Raw genomic sequence first — 24,151 nt, 5'->3', positions numbered from 1 at the left:
ACCGTAAGTTCCATTATCGATATACTGTATTATTTATATACAAATATTTAGTTAGTATAAAATCTAAATCTACCATGATCGGAAATTTTACTTTCTTCTATCATTCATCTTCGAGTTCAAATTGATTCGTTATTACTCTGTTTTTGCAGAACTCGATGAAAAACCTGGAACATAGCCACCAGGGATGTATACACGATCTTGTAGGTTGATTGTTGTGTCACATAGGGTACATATATTATAGCTAATTCATTTCAATCCAAAGTTTCAACTGACATTTTTCCTATAACTGTCATTCAACTCAAAATCTTATTCCTTCTTCAGTATTGGCCTAGCTTTAGCAAAACAAACCTGACATAAAAGAATCTCTCACTTCTTGTTCTTTCGATCCTTGAGTTGTCTCTCCAGACTTCTGATTCTCTGATTCAGAACTGAACTTCGTGAGATTCTTCTATCTGGAACACTTGAAGATGACTCGGAGGAGGAGGGGGACACAGGAGGTTTTTCTTGAGCAACACTTTGGTCTTTTGGCTCGGGAAAGGTAAATGGCAAAGGCGAAGACAAAGACGGTGACGGCTGCCTAGTAGAAGAGTTGACAACATCTGGGAGATTCAAGAGCTTCCTCACATCAGGACGTCTTAATGCTGCATATATATACACACACAAGTAAAAGATACAAATCAAAACTCTTTAGGATTTGCAAATCTCACGTCTCAAAGAGTAAGAACAATGTTCGGGGGACTTACTTAATCCATACACAAGAGTAAACAGATTGGAGGTAAGCCAGTAACAAAACAATGCCTGCAGGCAAGCATCATTCGTTTGTGGTAAGCAAAATGTAACTTTCGTACGTCTGCAATGCTTATCAATATCAAAGCGTCAACAAAGGAACAGTAGGCTTTACCTTTTCAATGCCTATCAAAACTGGAATAGAAAGGAAGGCAATAATTCTTGAGAATTTCTTCATAGTTCCAGCTACTGGATTGCCTTCAAGACCTTCCTGCATGTTTGACTATGGGAAAAAGAAACAAAATTTGCGCATTATATATATTACTTAAGAAAAAATTAACCAACTACCAAAAGTAATAGAGATAAATCTTTGAGAATGTTACCATTTTTAGTAAGATTTAGATGTTATATCCCATTATAGAACTCTGATTTTTCTTATCAACTAATTTTCTATGAACGAAATAAATAATGGGCCATTCTAATTCAATAGCTCCAAAAGGACGCAGAAAAAGTATCAGCACACAAATTGAATAAGTCAACAAGAAAGCATATATAAAGCTCTTACCTCCACCATAATCAAGAAAGTCGCTGCGGTGAGAAGTGGCAAGATATATGTAGTATCTCCAGTGGTGAGATCAGTAAACCAAAGAGTTCCCCCGGTTTTAAATGACGGGACTTTCTCCGCCATATTCCTGATCTGTAAACAAATATCAATGAAACATATAGCAATAATAATCAGAAACAGCAAAAGACTAAAGTATAAGTATATAAACATCTTACCGCAAAGAAAAAGCTGATGAAGATGGGACCTTGAATAATAAGTCCTTTGAGGGGGGTAAATGGAGTTACTCCATGTCTACGCAAATTCACGAAACAATGGAAGCATATCAGTGAATGAGGGACTAGTAGTACGTTTTTAAATTGAAGAGTAAATTCATCTCCAACAGTCATCCATAAAGATGGACTTACTCTTTAAACAATAATTGCATCCGTCTTTGACCTTCTGCCATGGCTTCAGGATCCTGAGCCTAAAAATCATTATAACACATGCAAATGGTCTTAACCACGGCACTCTAGAAACCTACTCAATATCAGAATATAAGTAAGACAAGTGGTAATTAGAAACGGTAGTTGCAACTTCATCAACATTGTCTAATCAAACAGAAAACTCTGAAGATAGCTACTCAATCAAGATTATATAGTTCACAAGTGATAATTAGAAAAGCCAATCATCCATTTACTAACTATAACAAACTGAGTTTCTCTTACATGTTAAACCAGAAGGCGTTTTCATGGACTTGAACAGTGTCAAACTCACAATCGTTCACGTGCACACACAAGGAAAAAGTAAAGAAAAGGAGCAGGAACAAAGTGTACCTTAGTGCTCATCTCTCTTCTTAACTCCTCCAGTTGCGGCCTCAGAACCTGCCAGAACATGATAGATAAATCACAGACGGAAAAGAGGCCAATCCTAGTGACTGAAATATGCAATCAGAGAACAAAACTCCAAAACTAACATTGAGTTTGTAAGTAGCCTTTAACTGATTCAAAAGAATGGGAACTGTAACTCCACGAATGATAACAGTTGTCAAAGCTATTGAAGCCCACCTGAAAACAATTTTACCACTGAGTCTCTTAATACTTATAAACAGAACCGTATAAAATGAAGAACTTAAAAAAAGTTTGCATATATACCAATTCAGGCCCGTAAACGAATGCACACCATCAATCAAATGCTGCAAAGCAGCAACAGGAAAAGCAGAATCCGCAGCAGCAATAGCAACCTCATTTATTGCAGCAGGAACAGCTTGGCTAGTCGTCGTTACAGCTTCAACAATTTCATCAGGAACAATTTCCGTTGCCACAAAGTCAATACCATCAACTTTATCAGACCATTCAGGTTGTGTAGAACTCATATAACGACACGAAGACAGTCCAAAACCACCCAATGGACCAGAACCAAATGACTGATAATAATGCCTTTCCTCAAACATAGAGCTAAGCTTGTAATTACTAGTCCCATTACTAGCTAAGACTTTACGAATCATCATTGTATCAGAACTCGAAGAACCGGATTTAGTGTCGTCGTCTCTATCATCATGAATTAGATGACCACACGATGGATAAGCTCGTCTCTGTAAAACATTAGCTCTCTTGGTGATGATACCACGCAAGCAAGCCATATCGAAAATATCCTGCTACGAATCAATTCGAATCAAATCAATTCCTACTTTATAATTTCTACAGATAAGGATCCATTTCAACACTTCCACTTCAAATTTCACAGCATTATTATCTCGAGAAACCACAAGGAAAAGGTGAGAAACTGAAATCTTTAAATTTACCTGATTGAGTATTCAAAGGTTCTTGAAAATCACAGCTGCATTTCACAGTTCGGCTGCCGGAGTCGACTCGTAGTCTTTAGGGCTTAAGACCTGAGGAGAGATCGTCTCTCTCTACTCTCTCTACCTGACGACGACCATCGCTAACACAAAACGCACCGTTTCATCTAACACACGGAAACGAAGTAATATTAAAACGCGCCGTTTCATCTATATTAATGGGCCTAACGATTAGGCTTATTAGGCCCAAGTTAGGGTCACGAATTAAAAAATAGCATAGCTACCCTAAAATTGGCGAGTACCTGCACAAAGTTGGCGGAAAGCAGAGTTACAAATTTGTGAAAAATATCATCATTTCGTTTGCGTGCTTCACATGGGGGAACCAATGTGTCTCTCTCTCTCTCTTTATTATCTTGTGGATACTTTAGGGTTTCTATTTCCTCTAATAAAAAAATTGGGATTGGGGGAAAATTCCCAAGTTGCAATTTTTTCTTCTTCTTTGAGCTCAGTGTTACTGTTACGGTGTTACCTCTAGTAATGGCTTGTCTTCGTAGCTTCTCAAGGAGAAGTCTTTACCCAAAATGGTTCTGCTACAAGACCTCATCAAGGCCTGCTGATCTTCTTCAACATCATCATATCAAAGATTCTACTGGATCCAGTCTCCCGGACTCAAGTCTTCTGATTCGTAGCTTTCACAGGCAAGTTTTCTCTGAAGATAGAAGGACTATGTCTTTTGTTCAATCAATGGGTTCTTCTGGAGTATTGCTATGTAGTAGACACATGTCTTCTAAACCAGAAGAGTTGTGTCCAATGATTGATGCTTTTGGAAATGTTGCTGAGGAACTTGTCTCTGATAAATCTGTGGGAGCAATGGCTACTGTAGATCAGTGCAGTGCAGCAATTGAGAATTTTTCATTCCCTGGGGACTTCGTGCATTATGTGATTAATGGAATCCATGAGCTCACTGGTTTAAATTGGTATGACTGATTTGTATTTCGTTGGACTTCTACGTTTGTAATTGCTTGATTATTTCTTAAAGTCTTAGTTCAGTGATTGTTTTATACTCTTGTATGCATAGGTGGATGTCAATTGTTCTTACGGCTTTTCTGGTTAATGTACTGATGTCACCAGTCTCTATGCGGGTTCAGAGACATGGTTTGGAACTACAGGTTGGTTTCTTGAGCTTTCTCATTTGCAAGTTTTATCCTTTTATTCTTATATTTTTATCTGCTTTTGAAACTTGCTACATTTTGTAAACTAGATTTTAATTAGGACCATTGAGAAAGTGCAGAGAATTAAAAAGGTAACATTGCCCTTTTCTTAATTAGCTCTTTTGAAATCTTTTTTAAGCTTACTGCTAGCACAATTACAAACAATTTTCATTTCAGGTCGGTAACCGTGAAACTCTAGCTAAATCCAAAAAATGGGAAGCAGAGTTGATGAAAGGGTGAGTTTTCTTACACAACATCATGTCTCTCTTTGACTTGCTTAAACTTCTTTCTTCTCTGAGGTTTAACTATCACACCAGATTCGAAGACAGATGCTTTTCTTTCTTGACACATTTTGTTCCTGATGCATTCGTCTACATCAGCTTCATGAGTGGGGTAAAACTAAAAGATAATGTTTTTATTGTATTTTTTGGCTATAGTGTTTTTTGACTCTTGTATATTGACTCCCTCTCTACGTTCGAAACAGATTACAACCATGGCTAAGAAAATCCCTGAACTTTCAACTTCAGACAGCTTATACATCATGCCTTTACTGGCAGGCTTCACTTTCTGGTTCTCATCAGAGGTTGAAGGACTTTAAAATCTAATGTTTAAAGGGGAAAAAAGAGACATATATATTGTTTGATACATAATCCAAACCAACTCTGATATATTTTTGTTTTCATTACGAAATTACGATAGATCCACAACAGAAGAAGTCTTTTATCCAGAATGAAGAGACTCCCTTTATTTCCTATTATCTTTGTCGTGCTCCAAGCTACATATGAATATGAACCGGTAAAGCTGGAGTTTTGTGAGGTTTGATCTTAAACCATTGTCTTGACTATTGTAGTCTCAGTTTTGTGTTTCTTTTGCAGGCAGTATACTTTTACATGATCACATCTAGAATCTATGTATCCACATTATTATTGAGTAAGTTCTCCCTCTCTGTAGCTAAACTCTTATCATTCACAATATGCATATTTTTTCTCTCTTTGTTCAATTAAGACAACAATATGTAGTAGATATATAAACTCTTCATTTCAAATAGTGTTGAGGAACAAGCAGATAGTAAAGTTGAGAAGCATCCTGGGGTGGCCAGATGTTCCAGTAACAACGGTCTCTCAGCAGCAAAAGGTTATGGCGAGATTGATATGTCGGCTGAGAGAATTTATTGACGTGGTGAAGAAGAATGACAAGAAGTGAATCTGCTTTTGCTTTCTTTAGTCTCTCTATCTCTTTGTCTTTGAATCAAATTTGACTTGAATACTCTGTTTTATGTACAACTTATTGTAGCTATTTCAGATAAAGAACCATCCGTTAAATCGTAATTGATCTACAATCACCAATCTAGCAAGTTATCTATGTAGCGAAATTAACAATGTATTCAAATTCCTAATTCAAATGTAGCAAATTTCGTGGTCTACATTGCATTGTGTTGAGTTTGAGCCCCCCCCCCAAAAAACAAAAAATGCTTGCATTAATTCATATCTTAAGCAAACCATGAGTATTATTTTGATATGGTAAAACTAAGAAATTCGACTTTTTTTAAGGGTAAGTTAAATCTACAAAATATTGGTGTGGTGTCTATTTGAAGACCTATTATATGGTATGGTGTGTTGAATCATAGAGTCGAAAGAAAATTCTACATTACATTGCTTAAAGTTGAACAATACTGAACTTAGATAAATACTTAATCAATAATATTTAGTTGATTGAATTTGTTCCAATTATTATAGATCTAAGATATTTTAAATCTAAAATAACAATTAATATTGAAAACATTTTATGAGAAATTACACCTTTATAAGAAAAAAACAAATAAAATAATCATATTCAAACACAAATAAATGGTAAGTTTTAAAATAAATTACGAGAAAACAAAATAAATATATATGGATGTGAATGGAAGAAAGCTTAGCATATAAATAAAATATACTAACAGTTAAAAAATGTACATAGACCTCAAAATGGTGAATGTCATTTTCACTAGTGCATTAAATCATAGACCACCAAAAAAAACTTTGTACACATTTTTATTGTATTTTCCTGAATATCTTTTATTAATCTAATACAAAAATTAACTATATTATTACATAATTTAGATAGTTCAAACTTGTACCTTTTTAAAAATCATGGTAAACTTTTATACCATAATTTTAAAAATATATATTTGGTTTTGACTCTCTTTGATTTTTTTATTATTTAATTCTAAGTGTGTAGATAATATATTTGTGTTAACACTATTGGTGATTTGGTGGCAATGATAACTTTTCCGATTTCTTTTTTTCTTTTCATTATGGTTGATATTTATATATCTTGGTTTATTATTGTTAATAAATCTGAATCTTATTCTTATTGATATACAACACGATTTTCTTTATTTTTTTCTGACTTACTATGTTCATCATTATTGTTAGATTTCTATTTTAATCCTTCTAGTTCTATATTTTTTTAGTTAGTCGATTAATTTTGATTACCGCTTTTATTGTTTTCGTTACCTTTTTCACAATATTTTTGTCACCTTTTTATAATAAAGAATAGAGTGGTCAGAAACAAATACTCAAACGTTGTTGTTTTTGTTTTACTTAGAGATTGCTGATTTTTTTTTCTTTATTTTATAGCGAATTGCATTTGTATCATCATACTTGCTAGACGGAGCCAGAACCATTGGTCCTTTCCTTTATGGTATGATTTTCTCTTATTTTCTTCTTTGTTAAGTATTCTAAAATAAAAAAAAATGGATTGTCATTTAAAAAAAATTAAGGTTGTTTGGTGAGGATATGGGATATGAAGCTATGTACATTTGTATTGTTAGTATATGAAATATGCTATTGTATGCATCGCTTTAGTGGATAGTGGATGATGCTTGTTATATAAGTCGGTGTAAAACGTGATGGTCACCAACACTCCCAGTCTTTCACACATTCTCAAAACACATTAGTATTGGACCTCCATAATTTTTGAGATATTTAGTAACAAAAATATGGTTCAAATATATATTTTGATTGCAAAAATAGGTCTCAATTTTGTGAAAGTTATATATTTGGCCTCAATTTATAAATTTATCTATTTTGTTATTGCAAAAATATGTTTCATTTTCTGAAATTTTAAGATTTTGTTTCACTTTTAAATTTTTATCTATAAAATCCATAAAAAAAAATTGTTTTGTATTGAACCACTAATTTCACTCGGCCGGCCCTCGTCACCAACTCACCCCAGTAGCTAAAATAAATGTAAGAAAATTTTATTGACGATTTTATGCAAACACAGTTACATAATTGTTTAAAATCATCACTAATTATCAAACTACACAGATTACTTCTTGGCCTACTCTATCTCTAAACCCAATTAGGTTTCATCCATAGGAAACTTAGGATCAGCTGGTTTCTGAGGCAACAAAGATAGCATATGAGGGAATCTAGAATTTCGTGCTGTTGCGTTCGCCCTAAGATTCCTCAGAGCATGAGACGCAAACCTCGACGCATAAACCGCAGCACCTAAGTTAAGTTTATTGCCACCTGAATCATCGTTCTGAAGTGTGCTATGTAGTTTGCCTTCTTCTTCACGTAAAGCCTTTGAGAGCTTCCTTCTACAATATCTCTTCCATGCTGCTTGTATAAAACATGCTGCCCATGTCCGCCATTGCACCGAATAAAACCTGGAAATAAAGGTTGTTTACGTTAACAATAAAATCAAAGGTAAATTGAGAAACAAGTTACAAGGGTAGGTTATGAATCTTTAGGTTTATTATGTTGAAGGTAATTAATTTGAGAAACTTTCCGACTAAGAGATCAAAACAGTAAAACCCAACACATCCAAGCACAGAAATATATATATGATTAAATCAGCATGCATTCTTTCAATTGAAAGTCTTGCCTGAACATGTGTCGGATTTGCTTGCTATGAAGGCGACGATACTGAGTAGCGACAAACTTGAGATCATCAGCTGAGAGAACAAATCCTTCGACTTCTGTCTGAGCTTGAACGGTTCTGTTAGAGATAGGGAAGTGGGAACTGAGAGGATCTAATGCCCAAGTGAGAAGATCTCCACAGAAATCACCAGCAACCAAGCTAACCGAATTGAAGAAACCAGTTTTGCCACCATAAGTCGTTGTGCTTATTAGAATTCCTCTCATTATAAACAACATATCTTCCACTGGTTCACCTTCGCGCACAATGTAACTGTTCTCTGTGTAAAGAACCGTTTTGAGACGAGCACATAGAGCGTCTAATAATCGATCATCCATAGATTGAAACCAAGGCACCTGAAAATAAAACAAAACATATATAAATTGAATTCAAGTTTCAAGAGGATTAAGTTTTTTTACTATTACGTAGTTATGGTGAAAAGGTTACCTCTTTGAGCAATTTGAAACAAAGATGGCGTTTAATGTCTTTTCTGAGATCTTTTGGAAGACTAGAGAGAAGAGCTTCTTCCTCAACTCCTTTGGTTTCTTGCCATTTATACTGTTCGTATTTACGGATACGTTTTTTCAGATCGTCTGACAACATCCGATGAGACATCCATTGCTCTGCATCTCTCCTTTTCACTCTCATTTCCTCAACTCTTACAGTAGTTGATTGCAAATATTTCTACAAAATCATATAAAATCTTTAACAATATGGATTCCTACTTAAAAAGAGAGCTTGAACTCAAAGAAGAATAAATTAAATATATAATTACCTGCATATTTCCAATGAGTAGAGCAAACAAGACTAGTCCAGAGATGCAAATGATAATCGCAAAAATGATCTCTCCTTCAAAGGCACTCGTCTTCAAGTTTTGGCCCAAAGCACTATATATACATGCATTAAAAAACAGATTCATCATCCATGAGATAACAAAAAAAAGTAACGGAAGTAAAGAGTTTTAGATGTTACAAACCTAAGATTGCGGAGACCCCACCAGAAACAATAGAAAATCTTCTTGGGGAAATCTTTTGACTCCACAACTCCAGACTGCAATGCATCAGCGAATATACCAAAGTTGAAAACCGTCAAGTCTTTTATTTCTTCTGGATCGATCAACGGACAAGAACCGTTTAAAAACAACCTATTGTCTTCCCCTGGTGTTGTTGAACAGTATAAATGTGCATGAGTGCATCCCAGTATCTTAGCACACGCTTCACGCCAACATCTATCTTTTCTCTCTATCGAAATCAAGTACCAAAACGACCCAAAAACCTGCCCAAATATTTCAAAATTTGTATATATATATGACCGTTATGTTCACCCGAAAATGACCTGACATTATAAAGTTGAGTAAAGAAAGCAGAAAGAAAATAATATTTCCTTACATGGCTAGCTAACATGTAGAGGAATAGGTTTAACGCAGCTCCAGCCCAAGCAGTTTCAGTGACCAAACCAGAAGTTCTTGTTACTTCTTTAAAAAGCGGATAGATCCGTGCTATCCTTGGAACATATTGGCAAAAGATTACCCATTTCAATAGCTCTTTTGCTACCAGCGCCGATATCGATGGTCGTGCCACTTTTGGAACAATAGCTAGAACAACTACCTGTATTTGCAATGAAAATGTAAAACCCTAGAACCAAAATCTTGAAATACAGATTTGAGGAAACAATTTTACCTGCGGGATAGGCAGAATCGAAAGAAGATCGATTAAAAAGTATGAGCGGAGGTATCTTAAGGCGATATCTTTAGAATTCTCATTAAGCTCTCCTCTTCCGAAACCACGAGAAGCAGGAGTGATGAAACCGGTATGAAACTGAAACAGCATGTGAACCACATAGAAAGCGTCGATGAAAGTGCGGAAAACGCAAGCGATTGTCTGGAGTTTCTTGTCTAGGTAAAGACAGAAACTGTCGGGGTTTACCACGGGGATATAGAAAAACAGAGGATCAAAGGCTAAAGCAATAACAGAGAGAAGCAAGAAGATCTTGTTCCAGTTTTGAAGATAAGAGTCGTTTGGATTCATCACTCTAAGTATCTTCTTCTTGTTTTCTTTATTATTAATCTTCTGTGAATGAAAGCTCAATGGCTGGTTAAAGGTTCTGATTTTCTCTGAGCCCTTTTCGAAGCTTCGTCTAACGGTTCTCATAACTGAAGTTACTGATGGTCTAGTAGTAGTGTTATTGGTCAAATACTCATCATCTCCCTTAAACCTAAATCAATAATAATATTAAGATCAATATCACTTCATCATAAACTCGTACCTATCAACCATACTGCTAAAATCAAAAAGGAGAGAATTGATACAAACCTTACGAATTTGTTTCTTTGGGGATTCATCATCTCTATCATCTCTGCTTGTTTTCTTCCACAGATTCTTGAACCTGCGGGAAACAAAAAAAGGAGAGCAGCTGACAAAAACAGAGTAATTTGAGGAAACAGAGTAAATATACATTATTTGAAGTTGAAAGAAGTTGCGAAATGAAGACCAAACTTCTAAATAGAACCTTGACTCGAGAGGAGGATCTTTAGACTTTAGTATACAAGTGAACAGAGGATTTTAATTAGATTCCTGAAATAGGATGAATAAAAGAGAGAGTTGTTTGAAGATAATGATAGAGTTCTAATTTTAGGCGAAGGTGTGGTGATGATATTACTACTTTGAATTGATGAACTTGTTAATACATTGAAAACGAACAAGTGAAGAACAAACGAGTCTGGAACACAAGAAAAGACAAGTACTATTAATAATAATAATTGTAGGAAAAAGGATAAAGTTGACTTTTGACGAAGACTTAGTCAGTCAACCCAAAAAAAAAAAAACTACAATTCCAAAGTTTGGCTTTTTTCCTTGAGAACGAACGAAATATGTATATGAAAAAGAATACTAATACGTACGTATTCCTACTTTGATAGCAAATTCCATGCTACTATTGTTGATTTTAACTTGTATGTGTTGTATACATCGTCCTCGGTCGGTACCATTTACATATACTAGTCATGAGTGTAACTCTATGTATAGAGTATAGTCATGGGTGTAATTTTACCAACACCTGCTTGATCCAAAATTCTGAATCCACAACTGTTGATTAGTCTACTATATATGTCAAAATTAAAAAAAATCAATGATTTTCTATTACAAATAGTACAAGTTTTAAAATTCTCGTTTGGATGTTTAGTTGTTTAGTCTTAAAGTGACTTTTTAAACTTTTTCCGGGTACGTCATTCTCCTAGACAATAACAAAGTAATCATTCTTCGAAGAAGAGAAAAAAGGGACTACTTGAATAAGAACATAGATTATTGGAAGATGTTTTTATACAATGATAGGGACTCTACATACAACATGCTTGCAGAGTACCAAAATAAAGGACAACACTGACCAATTAATCTAAGTCTATCCCCATTAACATTAGAAGATGAAAAGAAAATAGATCATGTAGCTTGCTTGCTTGCTTGCTAGATGTGAACATGACCTTACATTAAAGACTAGAGAGATTTATATGAAAATAACCTTTAATTACATAATATATGCAGACAGGACCATTAACATGGGCGGGCCAATCTACAACTTGTCTTCTTCTGACTGAGGACATGGAGGTTCTGGGACCGGATCCACTAAGAATTCATCTACGGGATACAGAAAAACGAAGATATTGGTTAGTTACAATCTATAAGCAAACCAAGTTTGAAACACATCATTTCCAATCCATTCTTATAAGATCGATCCTTTTGGATGGAAAGTGAAGAGTTAGTGTGTTTACCTATGTCATCTTGTTCGGGAGAATCGAGCATAAGGTCAGAATCGGATGGAAGAAAAGGAGAACCTGGATAGTTTTCTAAGGCTCCTAAATCTGCAAAGTATATAACTTCATTTATGAGACATTTACTTGGATGATATGGAGCATCTACCTACGTATATTTAAAGTTTTGAGCAAAAACTAGCAATGGCTTTGGATAAAGAGAGCTTACCTCCCAGATTTGACAAATCTGTGAGGTCAGAGAGACTAAAGTCCCAAGGTATCTGATCAAATGGCCTGAGAGGCTCTCTAGAACTTCCAGCTCCTCCATCTGATCCAAGTTCTAACCCTACTGAAGTTGTGGCACCAGATGTGAAAGCGGAATCAAGAGCTGCCGTGTCCATTCCCATGTCTGGCATATCTGAAGCAGCAAATGGAAAGTGTCCGCCTGACGCTGGACTCACTGGCATATCCGACATACCACTGCTTGGTGGAATCATTGGAGTTGGATCAGCCATGGTTGTATCTACTACCATACTACACCAAGCACCAGAAACAGCTGTGGGAATTAGTTTCGATTCTAACGCACCAAAAAAAGAGAAAAAAAAAGCACAAAGATACATCTTACTCATTCCCTGAGTTCATCCTCATTGGTTGGAAATTAGCAGGTGCAGGGATTCCACTAACCACATGGCAGCTTGACACTCCACCCATAGGATCAAGATGGGGATGACCTCGAGCATGCATCTGAGGGTGTGGTTGTAGTACTGGGTATCCCATGGGCATGTTGTTCACTGCGTTGCAAACGTTAGTGTTTAATAAGAGTGAAACACAAAATAGAAAAGCTTTGCAAATTATTGAACAAGTTTGCAAGTGATATAAGGAGTTGAACTTACCAGGTGCCATGGGATGAATTCCGTTCTGCATCGGGACCACCAGAGGAGCTTTTCCATGTACATGATACTTCGTGAGCTGATACTGGTGCTCAAGCAAATGGTTGAATACAACTATTTGCCTTTTTAATTTCATTCTGATGTAATATGCCCTGAAAAACTCGGCGTTTTCTTCTTCCAGTTTCTGCCATACTAAAATTCACAAGAACGTTTTCAAAAAGGGAAAAAAGTTACTACACAATGTTACTTTGATAATGCTCAATATCGAAAAGCAAAGGTGAAACTACCTAAGCTTGTAAATCCAGGGTCAATCCTTGCACGGGACAAGAGGGTCTTCACGACCTCATCTTTACTCATGTACAACTGAAGACACCTTTCTATCAAATTTTGGACCTGCATCAATCGTTTAGAATATGTTTTTTTTTTATATCAAATGATAGAAACATACAAGAAAGGATATATATAGAGGGGAAGGTGGCAAAGTGTTCTTACAAGTTCAATATCTTGCCTTGAAACTTTCCTAGCGTCATTACTTGAGCCAGATGCAGAACCAGAATCTTGTACAGGAGCTTCTATTGGTTGTTTAAGTTTCTGTTCACCTTGGGTAGAAGACGGCAACTCCTGTGTGGTCTGTAATCCAATAAAAAACCTCCTTTTACTTTTCACTTCTTGGCTAATCCGAAAACATCGATGCTGAAGTAGCTTACAACTTTTTATACAATCAAGCATACCTATACTGCTTAATAAAGAAATTTGTATTATGGTTCAACTTCCTAATCATTGGACAGTGTTATAGAAATTGAACAGCAACTGTTACTTGGAATAGCAAAAGTTGCAAAAATAATTAATTTTCAACTGAGAATATATATATATATACTAAAGCAACATAGTAAGAATAAGAAAAAAGTTGGTAGACTGTGTCAAATGGAAGAACCTGTTCGTTCTTCATTAGAGCAGAGTATTAAAAACCACGAATCCTTCAATGTTCACCAACTATTCTCCATAACAATGTTCACAACAGCTGAATCTATAGAGCTCAACATCTCCGCACGCCTGTTTTTTGATGTTGTTGACCAAATACAAAACCTGGATATACACAATATTGTTAATTCACCATGTAAGGATAAAAAGAATGATTAAAAAAGGAAGCATCTTTGACACTGCTAATGATAAGCTATTAAGCCAGCAGAATGAAAAGTGAATCCTTTTAACATTGTTTATTTAGGAATCACCAAGATGACAGACACAGCAGAATCTAAGTAATAATAAATTAATTAATTCATAAAATTACCATCTTCAAACTATATAAGTTATTAAGGGCACACAAAACAAAAAAATAGTTCATCATCAAACCTTGTTAATAACAGAGTTAAAGAAGTTCACAAAAAAAAAAAAAAAAAAAAAAAAAAGCAGTACGATGAACTGTTGAGAGATGGTAAATCTCAAGTAATCCAAAACACAACATGGTCTTGTCTGCATCCTAATCAAACAAAGAATCTACAGGCAATGTAATAGAAATGAAACTAACTCCAGAAATCGAACAGATCTAGACAGAGAGTTCCTGATTAAGCACAAAGTAATCTTCTTTAGTGAAGAAGTATAATTGAAGTTCATCCTATAGAATTCTAAGCCGAGAAATTAACATGAGATGGTGGTGTGCAAAAGAAAGCTGTAATATATTAAAGAACATGTTTTTTTAACACTCTAATTACAGAAAAGAAAATGTCAACGAGCAAGATCATCATCGAGAAAGATCCAAGTTTTGTCTCACCTTAAAATTAAAGCTAATCCAAAAATGCTACACTTCCATCCAACACAGGTTTCTTCGTCGACTCTAAGATTCCGTCAGACCTGGTCAAAAACACACAACACGAATTTTCCCAGAAAACAAGTATGGATTTTTTTTTTTAAAAACGACGCAAACTCTGTGGAAGAAGATGCGTCGGAGAAGTTCGTGCAAGCAAGATCCGGCGATTTTTTTTTTGTTTAAGGAGAGCAAAAGAGAAAAAAAAAAAAAAAAAAAAGAAGAAGAAGAAAAAAACGTTAAGAACCAGAGTTAGCGAGAGATTTAGCTACACGCGGCGCCATTGAAATTGAAGCTTCTACACAAAAAGAAAAAATTGCAGCTAAGAGTTAGAAGAAGAAGAAGCAGTAGAGACGGCGACGTCCGCTTGGGAAGGGAGTAAAAGAATCACTCTCACCACAAACGACATTTATATAATATATATGCACTCGACTTCCTTTTTTTTTTCTTACTTTAATCAATGTTTGGGTTAAAATATAAAAACCGGATTTTTGGTTTAATTGCACTTTAATTTATTTCTACTTCTAAGTAGGTATATTAATTGAAAAGCTAATGTACTTTATTTCTCATTTAATACAGTTTGAACTTAAATTTGGTGTTTCTATTACTACAATACATGGAATCATTTGTTACTACCGTATAAAGTAAAGTTTTACCGATTTGTTTATTAGCTCAGTTTCCTTTTACAACAAACCTTATTTACAGATTTGTACAGAGATGCATATATGTGTATGTTGTTGAAGTGTGAAAGCTATGAGTATAATAAACACAGCTAGCGAAAGCTAATAGCAAGTTGTTGAGTGAGTGTTGTTACGAGAAATGGCATGGACCTGCTCCACTGTACTCTTCAGTCTCCGGGAATAGTATCTCTCTTTTCTTTTTCTATTTTTATTACACTTCCTATCAGGACCACTTTATTATTTCCCATTTTGTTTCTGTAACAACAAGAACTAACTAGTCCTCAACAAATATATGAATATATCTCATATCATATATACAACATAATTTGATTTCCTCTTTATATAGTTTGTTTTCAAACTAACTGTACACAATTTAACTATATATATATATATGCATACTAGTTTACTTTATTTTAAGATGAAAGATCTATCGATAACGACAAAAACTAATATTTCATTATTAAGTTATCGTGATTTTATGTTGGAAGATCGACTGACATCAACCGTTGTCGTGATTTTATGTTGAAAGATCGACTGACATCAACATTATCATAAATAAATAAAAACCAATATCTATTTATTAGTTTAACATAAATATTTTTATAGTAGTTTATGTTGAAAATTCGATCGAAACAAACCAAAAAAATAATATTTAAATATTAAATTATTGTGATTTTATGTTGAAAAATTGATCGAGATCAATTGTGATTACAAAATAAAGATTGATATTTATTAACCTATCATCAATATTTTTTATATATGTATATTAACTATATAATAATCACTATATTAGTTTTACTTATAACCCCTCTATAACTTTGAAAGTCTCATACAATTCGTTCATAAGAATTTTTTATGTTTTTATTCTTATCAATTTGTAGATTTATCTAAACATGTATATTTTCTCTAAATTTAAGCTTTTCAGCTACAATTTGTCATTACAATCTTTTTTTTTTCAACTATTGTCCTCTCTTCAACATATTCTTGTTACATTTTACAATTAAAGGCATGTAACTTACACCACAGTACTATAGGTCCTATAAGCTCTAATTTTTAGCCGGCGTACTAAAAATTAGCTCACATGAGGACATGTCCGTGCAATTATTTAGGACCTGTTAATTGTATAAAATAATTGAAAATTACATATATAGTGACAACATAATTTTTAACTAGAATGTAAACTAGTTTTTACTATTGTCGTTTCTATAGTTGTTTTATATATTATACTATATAGTGTTCAAACTTCAACATAAACACCCGAATGAAAAGTTAACACGTTGTGTTCTTTTCCCCTCAGAAAGACGTTACGGGCGTTTCAAATGAATATAGTACAATATACTTTCGAAGTCTGATGATGGCATTGTATTTTGTAACATTGTAATTATCAAAACAAGTTGGTATTAATTGCTTTTGGCATTTACATACAATAATGAAAATTAAATAATTCAGTCTAATAATGTACTTTATGTTGTTGTTAGTAAGAAAACTGAAGCCGTCACGATTCACGAACCACGCACTAGACCACGTGAACCAACCCCATCTGTGTGACTTGGACTTGTTTAATAAAAACGCATGAATTTTAATGAAACAGACACATTCATTCATTTTCACACCAATTATATATATAATCCATCCATACGTTAGTTCCATTAATCCCATCGGACCCACCAATGCAATATAACGTAAAAAAAAAAAAAAATAGCTCGTCACGAAAAGTTGGTTTTGTTGCCTGAAGTAACTATCGAATGAGAACACGACACGTGTGGTCATTAGCCGGAGAACTTTAACGCCGGGGAAACTGACCGCCGCGTGGCGCACAGATGCTGACAAATTCCGGACGAGCGCGGTCATAGACACGTGACGTCAAAAGAGAGGACGAGCGTGGAGGGTGCTTGACCATTTATCGCCTTGGAATTTGAGACTTTTATCAAACACAAAAAAAAAAAAAAAAACGGTAGGACAAGTCAAACACTTTCCATAAATCATCTCCTTTTTTTCATAAAACCAATTCCTTGTTAACGCTTATAAACACGTAAACACTTGTTAAACCGACCAAATTATATTAATTAATAAATGATTTGATTGATTGATAAAGGCATTTGAGTCCACGACGTCGTACGGTTAGATGTGCGTGTTGTATACGTACTCTCTTTATACATGAATGGGCTTTTTTAGTATGGGCTCTACTGCTCAGGTTGAGCAATTTAAAACAATCAAAAGGCCCATGCTTTATTAGGCCGACATGTAACCTTTGAGAACACTTTTTAACAAAAGGCTGAAAACCCAGTTAACATGTAAGTGTGACAAACAAACATTTAACTTAACTGTTAGAATTGACAATAGACATCAAAGCTTTGACAAGTTTTAAACTGTTTCGCTTTTGCAAGTTATCTCTATAATCTTCATAGAGCAGCTATTCATCATGATCTTATTCTTTTAGATTATTAGGACATCTGTATTGGGATAACTGATTAGGTTGTTCTTAGAGTAAAAATATTATTAACATAATGTAAAATCATTAGTTTAGATATTTTGTTTAAAGAGTTGGTTATTGGGGGAACATGTTTAAGATCATAATATTTAATAATACAATAATCTAAAACATATTACAATTTTAAATTTTTTTAAAAATAACATTTAAATTGCAAACTTAAAAAATTTATACTAAAATTCAAAATACAATACCAAATTTTTATGAAACAAAAAAACATTAAAGATATAAATAAATAAAAAACAAACAAACATATTACAATTTTAAAAACTTTAAAAATAACATTTAAATTGCAAACTTAAAAAACTTATACTAAAATTCAAAATACAATACCAAATTTTTATGAAACAAACAAAACATTAAAGATATAAATTAAAAAAAACAACAAAACTTCCTCCAAACAAATAAATGTTTTCTCCTTTGCAAAAAATTGTATCTATTCACGAGTTGTCACGTCACCCAAGAACTGGCCCAAAATCAGTTCTACAAGAACCAACAACATGTTTTTCATTCACTCTTCTCTATATTTTTTATTTTAAAAAGGCTTAGAACACCCAATTGCCCCAATGAAAATGGCCTTATAGACGTATTCTTCTTCTGGCACGGCAGATCTTACAAATCATAATAAACAGACAGTTTTTAAAAATTAAAAAGGGCAAGCAAACTAGTCTCATGTATTATTCTTCAAAGTCTTTTCTAGTTATTTATTTAATAGCTGTAACCACCTCATGTCATAAATAATTGTTGTTAGATACTTGTCTGATTCATGCCTTTTCTCTGAGTCAAAGCTTTGTTTGTTATACAACAAATGTGGGTATTAAAATTCCATAAGTGTGAATAGATAAAACCTTGAAATAAGTAATCAAAAAGCCGGTATCGAGATGCGATTAAAGGATATTTGTAATTAGTTAATGAAGGAAAAATAAGTACGTTTACGGACCACATCGGACCATGAGACGCACAACAACCATACGGGTGTTAGCGCCCACTTTTCACGACATTACTATCAGACCAAAGGAATATCTGAAAGATACATAGAGATATGTTCTCGAACTAACTCTACTTTTTTTCTTTTTTTAACTCTCTTTCTATTTCTACTTCTTTTCTACTTTCATCTAATTATAATATTGTTTTTATTTCGGTGTATGTCCTCCTTCTACCAAACTTTCCCTCTTATATCAAACTTTCAAAACAATATCTGAAATTTTATCTCTCTCTTTTCTTTTTCTTTTTTTTTGGCTTGCAACAAATATCACTTGTGTAGGGGTTATTATTGACTTGTTATATTCAAAAATAATACAATATATATAAGGGAATTATGGTATTTTCAAAAGTCAAAGCCAGAGAGGAGAAGAGGCTCCTTATTAGTTCTCTCCCCAACTGTGTGTCTCTCTCTTTATAAACGAGGAAATGTACAACCGCAAGTCAAAGGTTATTTGTATAAAAACGAAATAAATAATAGAGAAGTAGTTATGGTTGTATCTGTCGTTCTTCTCTTGTAATGAACCAGGCCGTTGGAGCAACAACAACAACACACACAGATACACAGTGAGCTACAGTCTACAGATTCGTTTTCTTCTCTCCTATCGAACTAAATTATTAGTGTTATTATAATCAGTATGGTAGTATAAAATAAGGGTGGATGATAATATTAATAAATTTAATTATTCAAGGAATTAATCAGACACGCGCAGTTATATAATAATCAGTTTGATATTCTTTACCTTTTCGAGCCCCTCCCTAGTCCCCTCCCCTCTCTCTTTCTCACTCTCTTCCTTTCCAAGAAAACAAAGCGCTTATCTATTACTCCAAAACAAGTTTCTCGAGATTTATTCTCTCTCTCTCTCTGTGTCTCTCGTATTTACGACGACGGAATTAGCTCATGTTTCGTTCAGAGAAGACGGAAAGAATGGATAAACGCCGACGGAGCCAGAGTAAAGCCAAGGCTTCTTGTTCCGAAGGTCTGATAATTTTCTCTTTCTCTCTCTCTGTGTCTCTTGTTCCGGTTTTGAGTTTCTGATCGATCTTATATATTGTTTTTTTTTTTGTTCACAGAGGTGAGTAGCATCGAATGGGAAGCTGTGAAGATGTCCGACGAAGAAGAAGATCTCATTTCTCGTATGTACAAACTCGTTGGCGACAGGTTAGATACTCTTTCTCTCGATCCATCTGATTGTAACATATTTTTCTTTTTGGGTGTTACAACTTACAACTCTTTTTTTTTTTTTTTCTTTTCTAATCTGCTTTAATTTTGATTTAAATTTGTTTTAATGTTATTGATATAAATTAACAATATGCTATTATTTAGTTGAAAGACTTTTTGGTTTATGTTTTAGTAGTCATTACCTATTATTAGTCGGTCGTTTCTTTATATTTATTTTGTTTTTTTCCTATTAAATTATTTGGGCCTAACCTAACCGAGCTGTCAATGACTGTGTTTAACATGATTTTTTGGTTCGGCTTTTCATTTCAACTTTTTAGTTTATAGAACTCTCAATTTTGATTTTCGTTGTTTCGGCCAATTTTGATTACAGTATGTTTGTATGAAACAAAATAAATTTTTGAAACCTGTTTGATTGGTAGTACGATTTTGTGGTTCGGTTCCTATACAAATTTAATCGAATAAAGGAAAATTTATCCGGTTATTATTGGAATAAAGGGTATTATTGTAGTTTTCTTGAAAACTGACTGTTAGTTTATCCTACGTGGCATATGTAGGTGGGAGTTGATTGCCGGAAGGATCCCGGGGCGGACGCCGGAGGAGATAGAAAGATATTGGCTTATGAAGCACGGCGTCGTTTTCGCCAACAGACGTAGAGAGTTTTTTAGGAAATGATTTTTTTTCTTCTTCTTCTAATAGTATAATTTTTTTTAAAAAGTTTTCCACTCCTTTTTTTTAATTCACAAGACAAGAAAAAAAAGGAAATGTACCTGTCCTTGATTATTACTATTTTGGAATGTATAATTATCAATATAAATATAATTTGCTTAGGACTCAAATTTCTTATCATCCATCTCTACAAATCATCGCATTTGTGATACTAAACCAACAATTTTCTCTACTCTTTACGTATTTCTCAAATCAACCCTAAATAATATTGAATTACAGAATTTTTTTTTTTTTTTTTTGACAGCAATCCAGAATTCTCTAGCCATTGAACGAAAAAAAAAAAAAAAAGGTTACTATTTTGACGGTCCAGATTTGATTTTCAGAAAAAATAGGTCGTCTCTTAATAATTAATTTTTTAATATACATATGAATTAGAAAATATTTCAGTGAACCAGCCTTAAAAAAAAAGATGGTTATCTCTCATCCTTGCGGCCGAATTTTGTTTTTTTTTGTTTTGTTTTGGAAATGGCTTAAATTATGGCCCAAGGAGTATACTCGTTACTATGGGGTCCAAATGAAAACTAGAAAGCCCAATTATTCAGTTTAAGACTGCGAGATGAAATTATTCACTCACGGTCAACGTAAGGTGACACGGGGTTTTCACAACAGTAGACAAATTGCATGTTTAGATGTTTGATTCATAACGATCGTGTTGTTGTGTAGCATAATGCAACTGCTCTTAAAATTTACAACTTGTATGTCATAATGCAACTTATGTTACAGTCGATAATTAATAGAAAGAAACAAAATGGTCAAAGAATTCGTGGTAATTTACGATTTATGTTCCCATATTCTCTGATGGATCCCTCACTGTTTCTTTCATTTTCTTTTCCCCGATGTAAATCAATATATAATTATGTGGCAAAGATTTTTTTTTTTTTTGTCTTTCTGAAAAACTCGAGAGCTTTATGTAAAAAGACAAATACAATGAAAGTGTTAAGATGTTTTCCCACGTGCTTATCCATCTTTACAATTACAGGACTTTCTGTGTTCACACTTGGCGTGACTAATAACACTTAGATTATTTTTCAAATTGGCAGACATCAATATTGATATTCTTCTTACTCTTCTTCTTCATCTTCTTCGTATTATTATTATTATTATTATTCATTAGTGCACTAAGTGTTATATATATATATATGTGAACTAAATCTAGCTTTCTTTCACGTCGTAAGGTATTCAACGAATTTGAGTTTCGTAAAATTCCAGTTTACTAATTTATGTAACCTTTAACACCTACTGGCTACTGGTAGACACATTTTCTGATAATTTGATGTTCTCTTTATCAATTATGAAAGTGAAGTTTTGCTTCTCAATAATTATAGTCATTTATTTACCAATCATGAAGGAAAAAAAAGAAAACCGAAGTAATTGAGCACTGTATAATGTTTAAGCAACTACTCCTATTATATTTTCAATTTTTCAAATAAATCTAAACTCTCTTATGCTACTTGGTCCTAATGTCATCATTTCAGTATCCAACCAAATCTGTTTGACAAATAGACTAAATAATAGTATTCTTGTCTCTTCTATGGGGTTCTAGACATTATCAATCAAAACTATAAATTTCAACAGATTAAAATACAAATGTGAATTCCGAGCCAACAACAAAAAATATTTATGTAGATGTGAATTAGTCAATACCCTTAACTAATTTTTATTAAGATGTTGATGTTATAAAACCTACGTTTGTTTTCATTGTGTTAAAATGAAAATATGATGGACTTAAGAGAAATTGGGTATATAATTTGTTATTTTGCTAACAAAAAAATAAAAAATAAAAATAATGTTTGATCGGCATAAAGACGTGACATGTGTGTGTGGGTCTCCAAACTCCAAAGGGCGTTCAACACGCACCCAAAGACCTTTCATGGAAATTACCCCCAAAAAATCTATAATTACCTTAATATTCATTTTTTTTTTGTACAAATAGTAATATCTGATGATCAGTGTGGCTATATTTCGGTAGATACATGTATGGTCTATTCTGAATTGTATTTCGGTAGATACATGTATGGTCTATTCTGAATTGTTTTAGTGGTAGTCGTTTTTATCGTTCCCGTCGATAAGGAAATCGTATTTGGAAGTTTCCTTTCCCAAACACCATCACGAATATTACTTATGTATATCGAATATTTGAGTAACATATAATTATGTCAAATATCGATTCAAAAAATTCATGCAGCTAAATGAACCATTATAGCATATTTCGATCATATGTTTGTTGTTTGTCTTTGACCGTAACATGTATAACTTATAAAATCTGGTACTGGTACATATATGTGTGTTTTCTATAATCTCTATCAGATTGTAGGTGATATATTCTTTTGGGGTTTCAGCAGTAGTGATAAGTTACATTGATTTACTCAAAACGTTTACATTACATCCACAATCATGTTCCGAAATAATTGGGAGAGAAACACACATGGGAACGTTTTTGGTTTTCTTATTGATTTATTATGGATGGTTGCGAACTTGCGATACTTACAAATCTGTATATTTCTAATCAGTCATATCAGTTTAGAAAGAACAACCCAGATTACGGTTAAGTGATTAACCTTAAAGGAGGCACCACATATTCATATAGTCCATATGCTTCTTTTTTTTTTTTTTTTTTGAACAAATCATATAGTCCATATGCATACATGACTAATTATTTGACAATTGTGATTACAGTGATTATTTTTCCGCGAAAATTAAGAGGCCATGTGCATATGCCACTCGGCCATTTTACTTAATTTTTAGTTAGTCATAAACTATTCTTTTGACCAGACGCGTTAAACTAGCAGTAGACGCGTCGTAGAATAAACATTCAGTTACGAAAAATATTAAACTTATATTTTCTATTGAGTAAATTAATTAAGTTCAAGCAGCCGCCTCTAGACACTTACTTCCAAAAAATTAGTTTGGACTCAGAAAGCTACAAAGTCTCTATAACTGAGGAACATAGGATACATACAATGTGGATATTATCAATATTATCTACTGTCCACAAATATTAAACTGACGAATTCAGCACGATGAATATGGCAAATGCATAAGGTTAGGTTTCATCTAGATTCACACAAATTTCTTTGTTCTTTGAGCAAAATTTAAATTTTAAAAATAAATAAATAAAAAGTGTCATGCGACATTACTGATATATGTTCTGCCATATAACATGGACAATTGTAAAATTTTAACGAAAAGACAAAATGGACAATTGTAAGCGTAAATTTTCAGCTTATCAGTCTCGAGATTTTTTAAAAATTCATCTATCTTTTTTTTGGTACTATAACATATCATTAATAAATTCCGAATCAATAGATTGTATTTTTGGTGATTCATATTTTTTGTTTTACCTGTTTTTTTTTTCTTTTTCTTTCCGTATGTGTTGTATCCTTTTGTTTGATTCTAAATATTCAAATACGATGGTGAATGCCACAAGATGATAAATCATCGTGGTTTCGAATTTAATCGTATTAAT

At 33.5% G+C, this 24,151-nt stretch overlaps 5 protein-coding genes across 8 annotated transcripts; 2 read left to right on the top strand and 3 right to left on the bottom strand.

Moving 5' to 3' along the window:
* Positions 1 to 156: 156 nt before the first annotated feature.
* On the bottom strand, positions 157 to 3,255 carry LOC104699478 (mitochondrial inner membrane protein OXA1-like). Of its 4 annotated transcripts, none has more exons than XR_015560099.1 (10): positions 3,072 to 3,233; positions 2,422 to 2,924; positions 2,244 to 2,334; positions 2,104 to 2,151; positions 1,696 to 1,807; positions 1,507 to 1,582; positions 1,292 to 1,423; positions 902 to 1,009; positions 744 to 798; positions 157 to 641 (listed from the first exon to the last, which is right to left on the bottom strand). XR_015560099.1 is itself a non-coding variant. In XM_087455296.1 (10 exons), exons 2-10 carry the CDS (start codon positions 2,907 to 2,909, stop codon positions 367 to 369), a joined length of 1,332 nt encoding a protein of 443 aa, XP_087311422.1. In that variant the 5' UTR covers positions 2,910 to 2,921; positions 3,072 to 3,255; the 3' UTR covers positions 157 to 366. The 4 variants fall into 4 exon arrangements, 2 of the variants coding, with proteins under 2 accessions (XP_087311422.1, XP_087311423.1); XR_015560098.1 differs by having other exon boundaries at positions 2,422 to 2,921; XM_087455296.1 differs by having other exon boundaries at positions 1,696 to 1,754; positions 2,422 to 2,921; positions 3,072 to 3,255.
* A 113-nt stretch (positions 3,256 to 3,368) lies between these two features.
* Positions 3,369 to 5,607, top strand: LOC104793620 (OxaA/YidC-like membrane insertion protein). The gene is made up of 9 exons (XM_010520015.3): positions 3,369 to 4,045; positions 4,147 to 4,237; positions 4,330 to 4,371; positions 4,457 to 4,515; positions 4,597 to 4,672; positions 4,764 to 4,862; positions 4,979 to 5,074; positions 5,155 to 5,209; positions 5,328 to 5,607. The coding sequence occupies exons 1-9, from the start codon at positions 3,606 to 3,608 to the stop codon at positions 5,480 to 5,482; spliced, it is 1,113 nt and encodes a 370-aa protein (XP_010518317.2). The 5' UTR covers positions 3,369 to 3,605; the 3' UTR covers positions 5,483 to 5,607.
* A 1,895-nt stretch (positions 5,608 to 7,502) lies between these two features.
* Positions 7,503 to 10,925, bottom strand: LOC104784672 (putative cyclic nucleotide-gated ion channel 3). The gene is made up of 9 exons (XM_010520014.2): positions 10,697 to 10,925; positions 10,501 to 10,573; positions 9,868 to 10,402; positions 9,577 to 9,795; positions 9,165 to 9,463; positions 8,964 to 9,075; positions 8,636 to 8,872; positions 8,156 to 8,544; positions 7,503 to 7,937 (listed from the first exon to the last, which is right to left on the bottom strand). Exons 2-9 carry the CDS (start codon positions 10,539 to 10,541, stop codon positions 7,628 to 7,630), a joined length of 2,142 nt encoding a protein of 713 aa, XP_010518316.2. The 5' UTR covers positions 10,542 to 10,573; positions 10,697 to 10,925; the 3' UTR covers positions 7,503 to 7,627.
* A 542-nt stretch (positions 10,926 to 11,467) lies between these two features.
* Positions 11,468 to 15,314, bottom strand: LOC104793617 (uncharacterized). The gene is made up of 9 exons (XM_010520012.2): positions 14,592 to 15,314; positions 13,755 to 13,906; positions 13,313 to 13,450; positions 13,108 to 13,213; positions 12,824 to 13,012; positions 12,556 to 12,721; positions 12,160 to 12,464; positions 11,952 to 12,041; positions 11,468 to 11,817 (listed from the first exon to the last, which is right to left on the bottom strand). Exons 2-9 carry the CDS (start codon positions 13,767 to 13,769, stop codon positions 11,753 to 11,755), a joined length of 1,074 nt encoding a protein of 357 aa, XP_010518314.2. The 5' UTR covers positions 13,770 to 13,906; positions 14,592 to 15,314; the 3' UTR covers positions 11,468 to 11,752.
* Positions 15,315 to 19,222: 3,908 nt separating this feature from the next.
* On the top strand, positions 19,223 to 20,795 carry LOC104793616 (transcription factor CPC). The gene is made up of 3 exons (XM_010520011.3): positions 19,223 to 19,756; positions 19,851 to 19,938; positions 20,514 to 20,795. The coding sequence occupies exons 1-3, from the start codon at positions 19,678 to 19,680 to the stop codon at positions 20,629 to 20,631; spliced, it is 285 nt and encodes a 94-aa protein (XP_010518313.1). The 5' UTR covers positions 19,223 to 19,677; the 3' UTR covers positions 20,632 to 20,795.
* Positions 20,796 to 24,151: the final 3,356 nt, after the last annotated feature.

Source organism: Camelina sativa, chromosome 6 (assembly GCF_030686135.1).
Source record: "Camelina sativa cultivar CO46 ecotype springtype chromosome 6, ASM3068613v1".
In the NCBI taxonomy this organism is placed as follows: domain Eukaryota; kingdom Viridiplantae; phylum Streptophyta; class Magnoliopsida; order Brassicales; family Brassicaceae; genus Camelina; species Camelina sativa.
The sequence above is the reverse complement of the archived record's forward strand: the minus strand, read 5'-3'. Positions and strand labels throughout refer to the sequence as shown.

Excerpts from the sequence above, each read along its gene's own strand:
- LOC104699478 (XM_087455296.1), bottom strand. The coding sequence starts at position 2,909 with ATGGCTTGCTTGCGTGGTATCATCACCAAGAGAGCTAATGTTTTACAG. Across the intron at positions 1,583-1,695 it reads ATGCAATTATTGTTTAAAGA|ACATGGAGTAACTCCATTTA; the intron begins GTAAGTCCATCT and ends GAATTTGCGTAG. Across the intron at positions 1,424-1,506 it reads TCATCAGCTTTTTCTTTGCG|ATCAGGAATATGGCGGAGAA; the intron begins GTAAGATGTTTA and ends ATTTGTTTACAG.
- LOC104793620 (XM_010520015.3), top strand. The coding sequence starts at position 3,606 with ATGGCTTGTCTTCGTAGCTTCTCAAGGAGAAGTCTTTACCCAAAATGG. Across the intron at positions 4,238-4,329 it reads GACATGGTTTGGAACTACAG|ATTTTAATTAGGACCATTGA; the intron begins GTTGGTTTCTTG and ends TTTGTAAACTAG. Across the intron at positions 5,075-5,154 it reads CTACATATGAATATGAACCG|GCAGTATACTTTTACATGAT; the intron begins GTAAAGCTGGAG and ends TTTCTTTTGCAG.
- LOC104784672 (XM_010520014.2), bottom strand. The coding sequence starts at position 10,541 with ATGATAGAGATGATGAATCCCCAAAGAAACAAATTCGTAAG. Across the intron at positions 10,403-10,500 it reads CAAAGAAACAAATTCGTAAG|GTTTAAGGGAGATGATGAGT; the intron begins GTTTGTATCAAT and ends TTATTGATTTAG. Across the intron at positions 8,545-8,635 it reads GTTTCAAATTGCTCAAAGAG|GTGCCTTGGTTTCAATCTAT; the intron begins GTAACCTTTTCA and ends TTTTATTTTCAG.
- LOC104793617 (XM_010520012.2), bottom strand. Across the intron at positions 13,013-13,107 it reads CCCTGGATTTACAAGCTTAG|TATGGCAGAAACTGGAAGAA; the intron begins GTAGTTTCACCT and ends TGTGAATTTTAG. Across the intron at positions 12,722-12,823 it reads AATTCATCCCATGGCACCTG|TGAACAACATGCCCATGGGA; the intron begins GTAAGTTCAACT and ends TTTGCAACGCAG.
- LOC104793616 (XM_010520011.3), top strand. The coding sequence starts at position 19,678 with ATGTTTCGTTCAGAGAAGACGGAAAGAATGGATAAACGCCGACGGAGC. Across the intron at positions 19,757-19,850 it reads CAAGGCTTCTTGTTCCGAAG|AGGTGAGTAGCATCGAATGG; the intron begins GTCTGATAATTT and ends TTTTGTTCACAG. Across the intron at positions 19,939-20,513 it reads TACAAACTCGTTGGCGACAG|GTGGGAGTTGATTGCCGGAA; the intron begins GTTAGATACTCT and ends TGGCATATGTAG.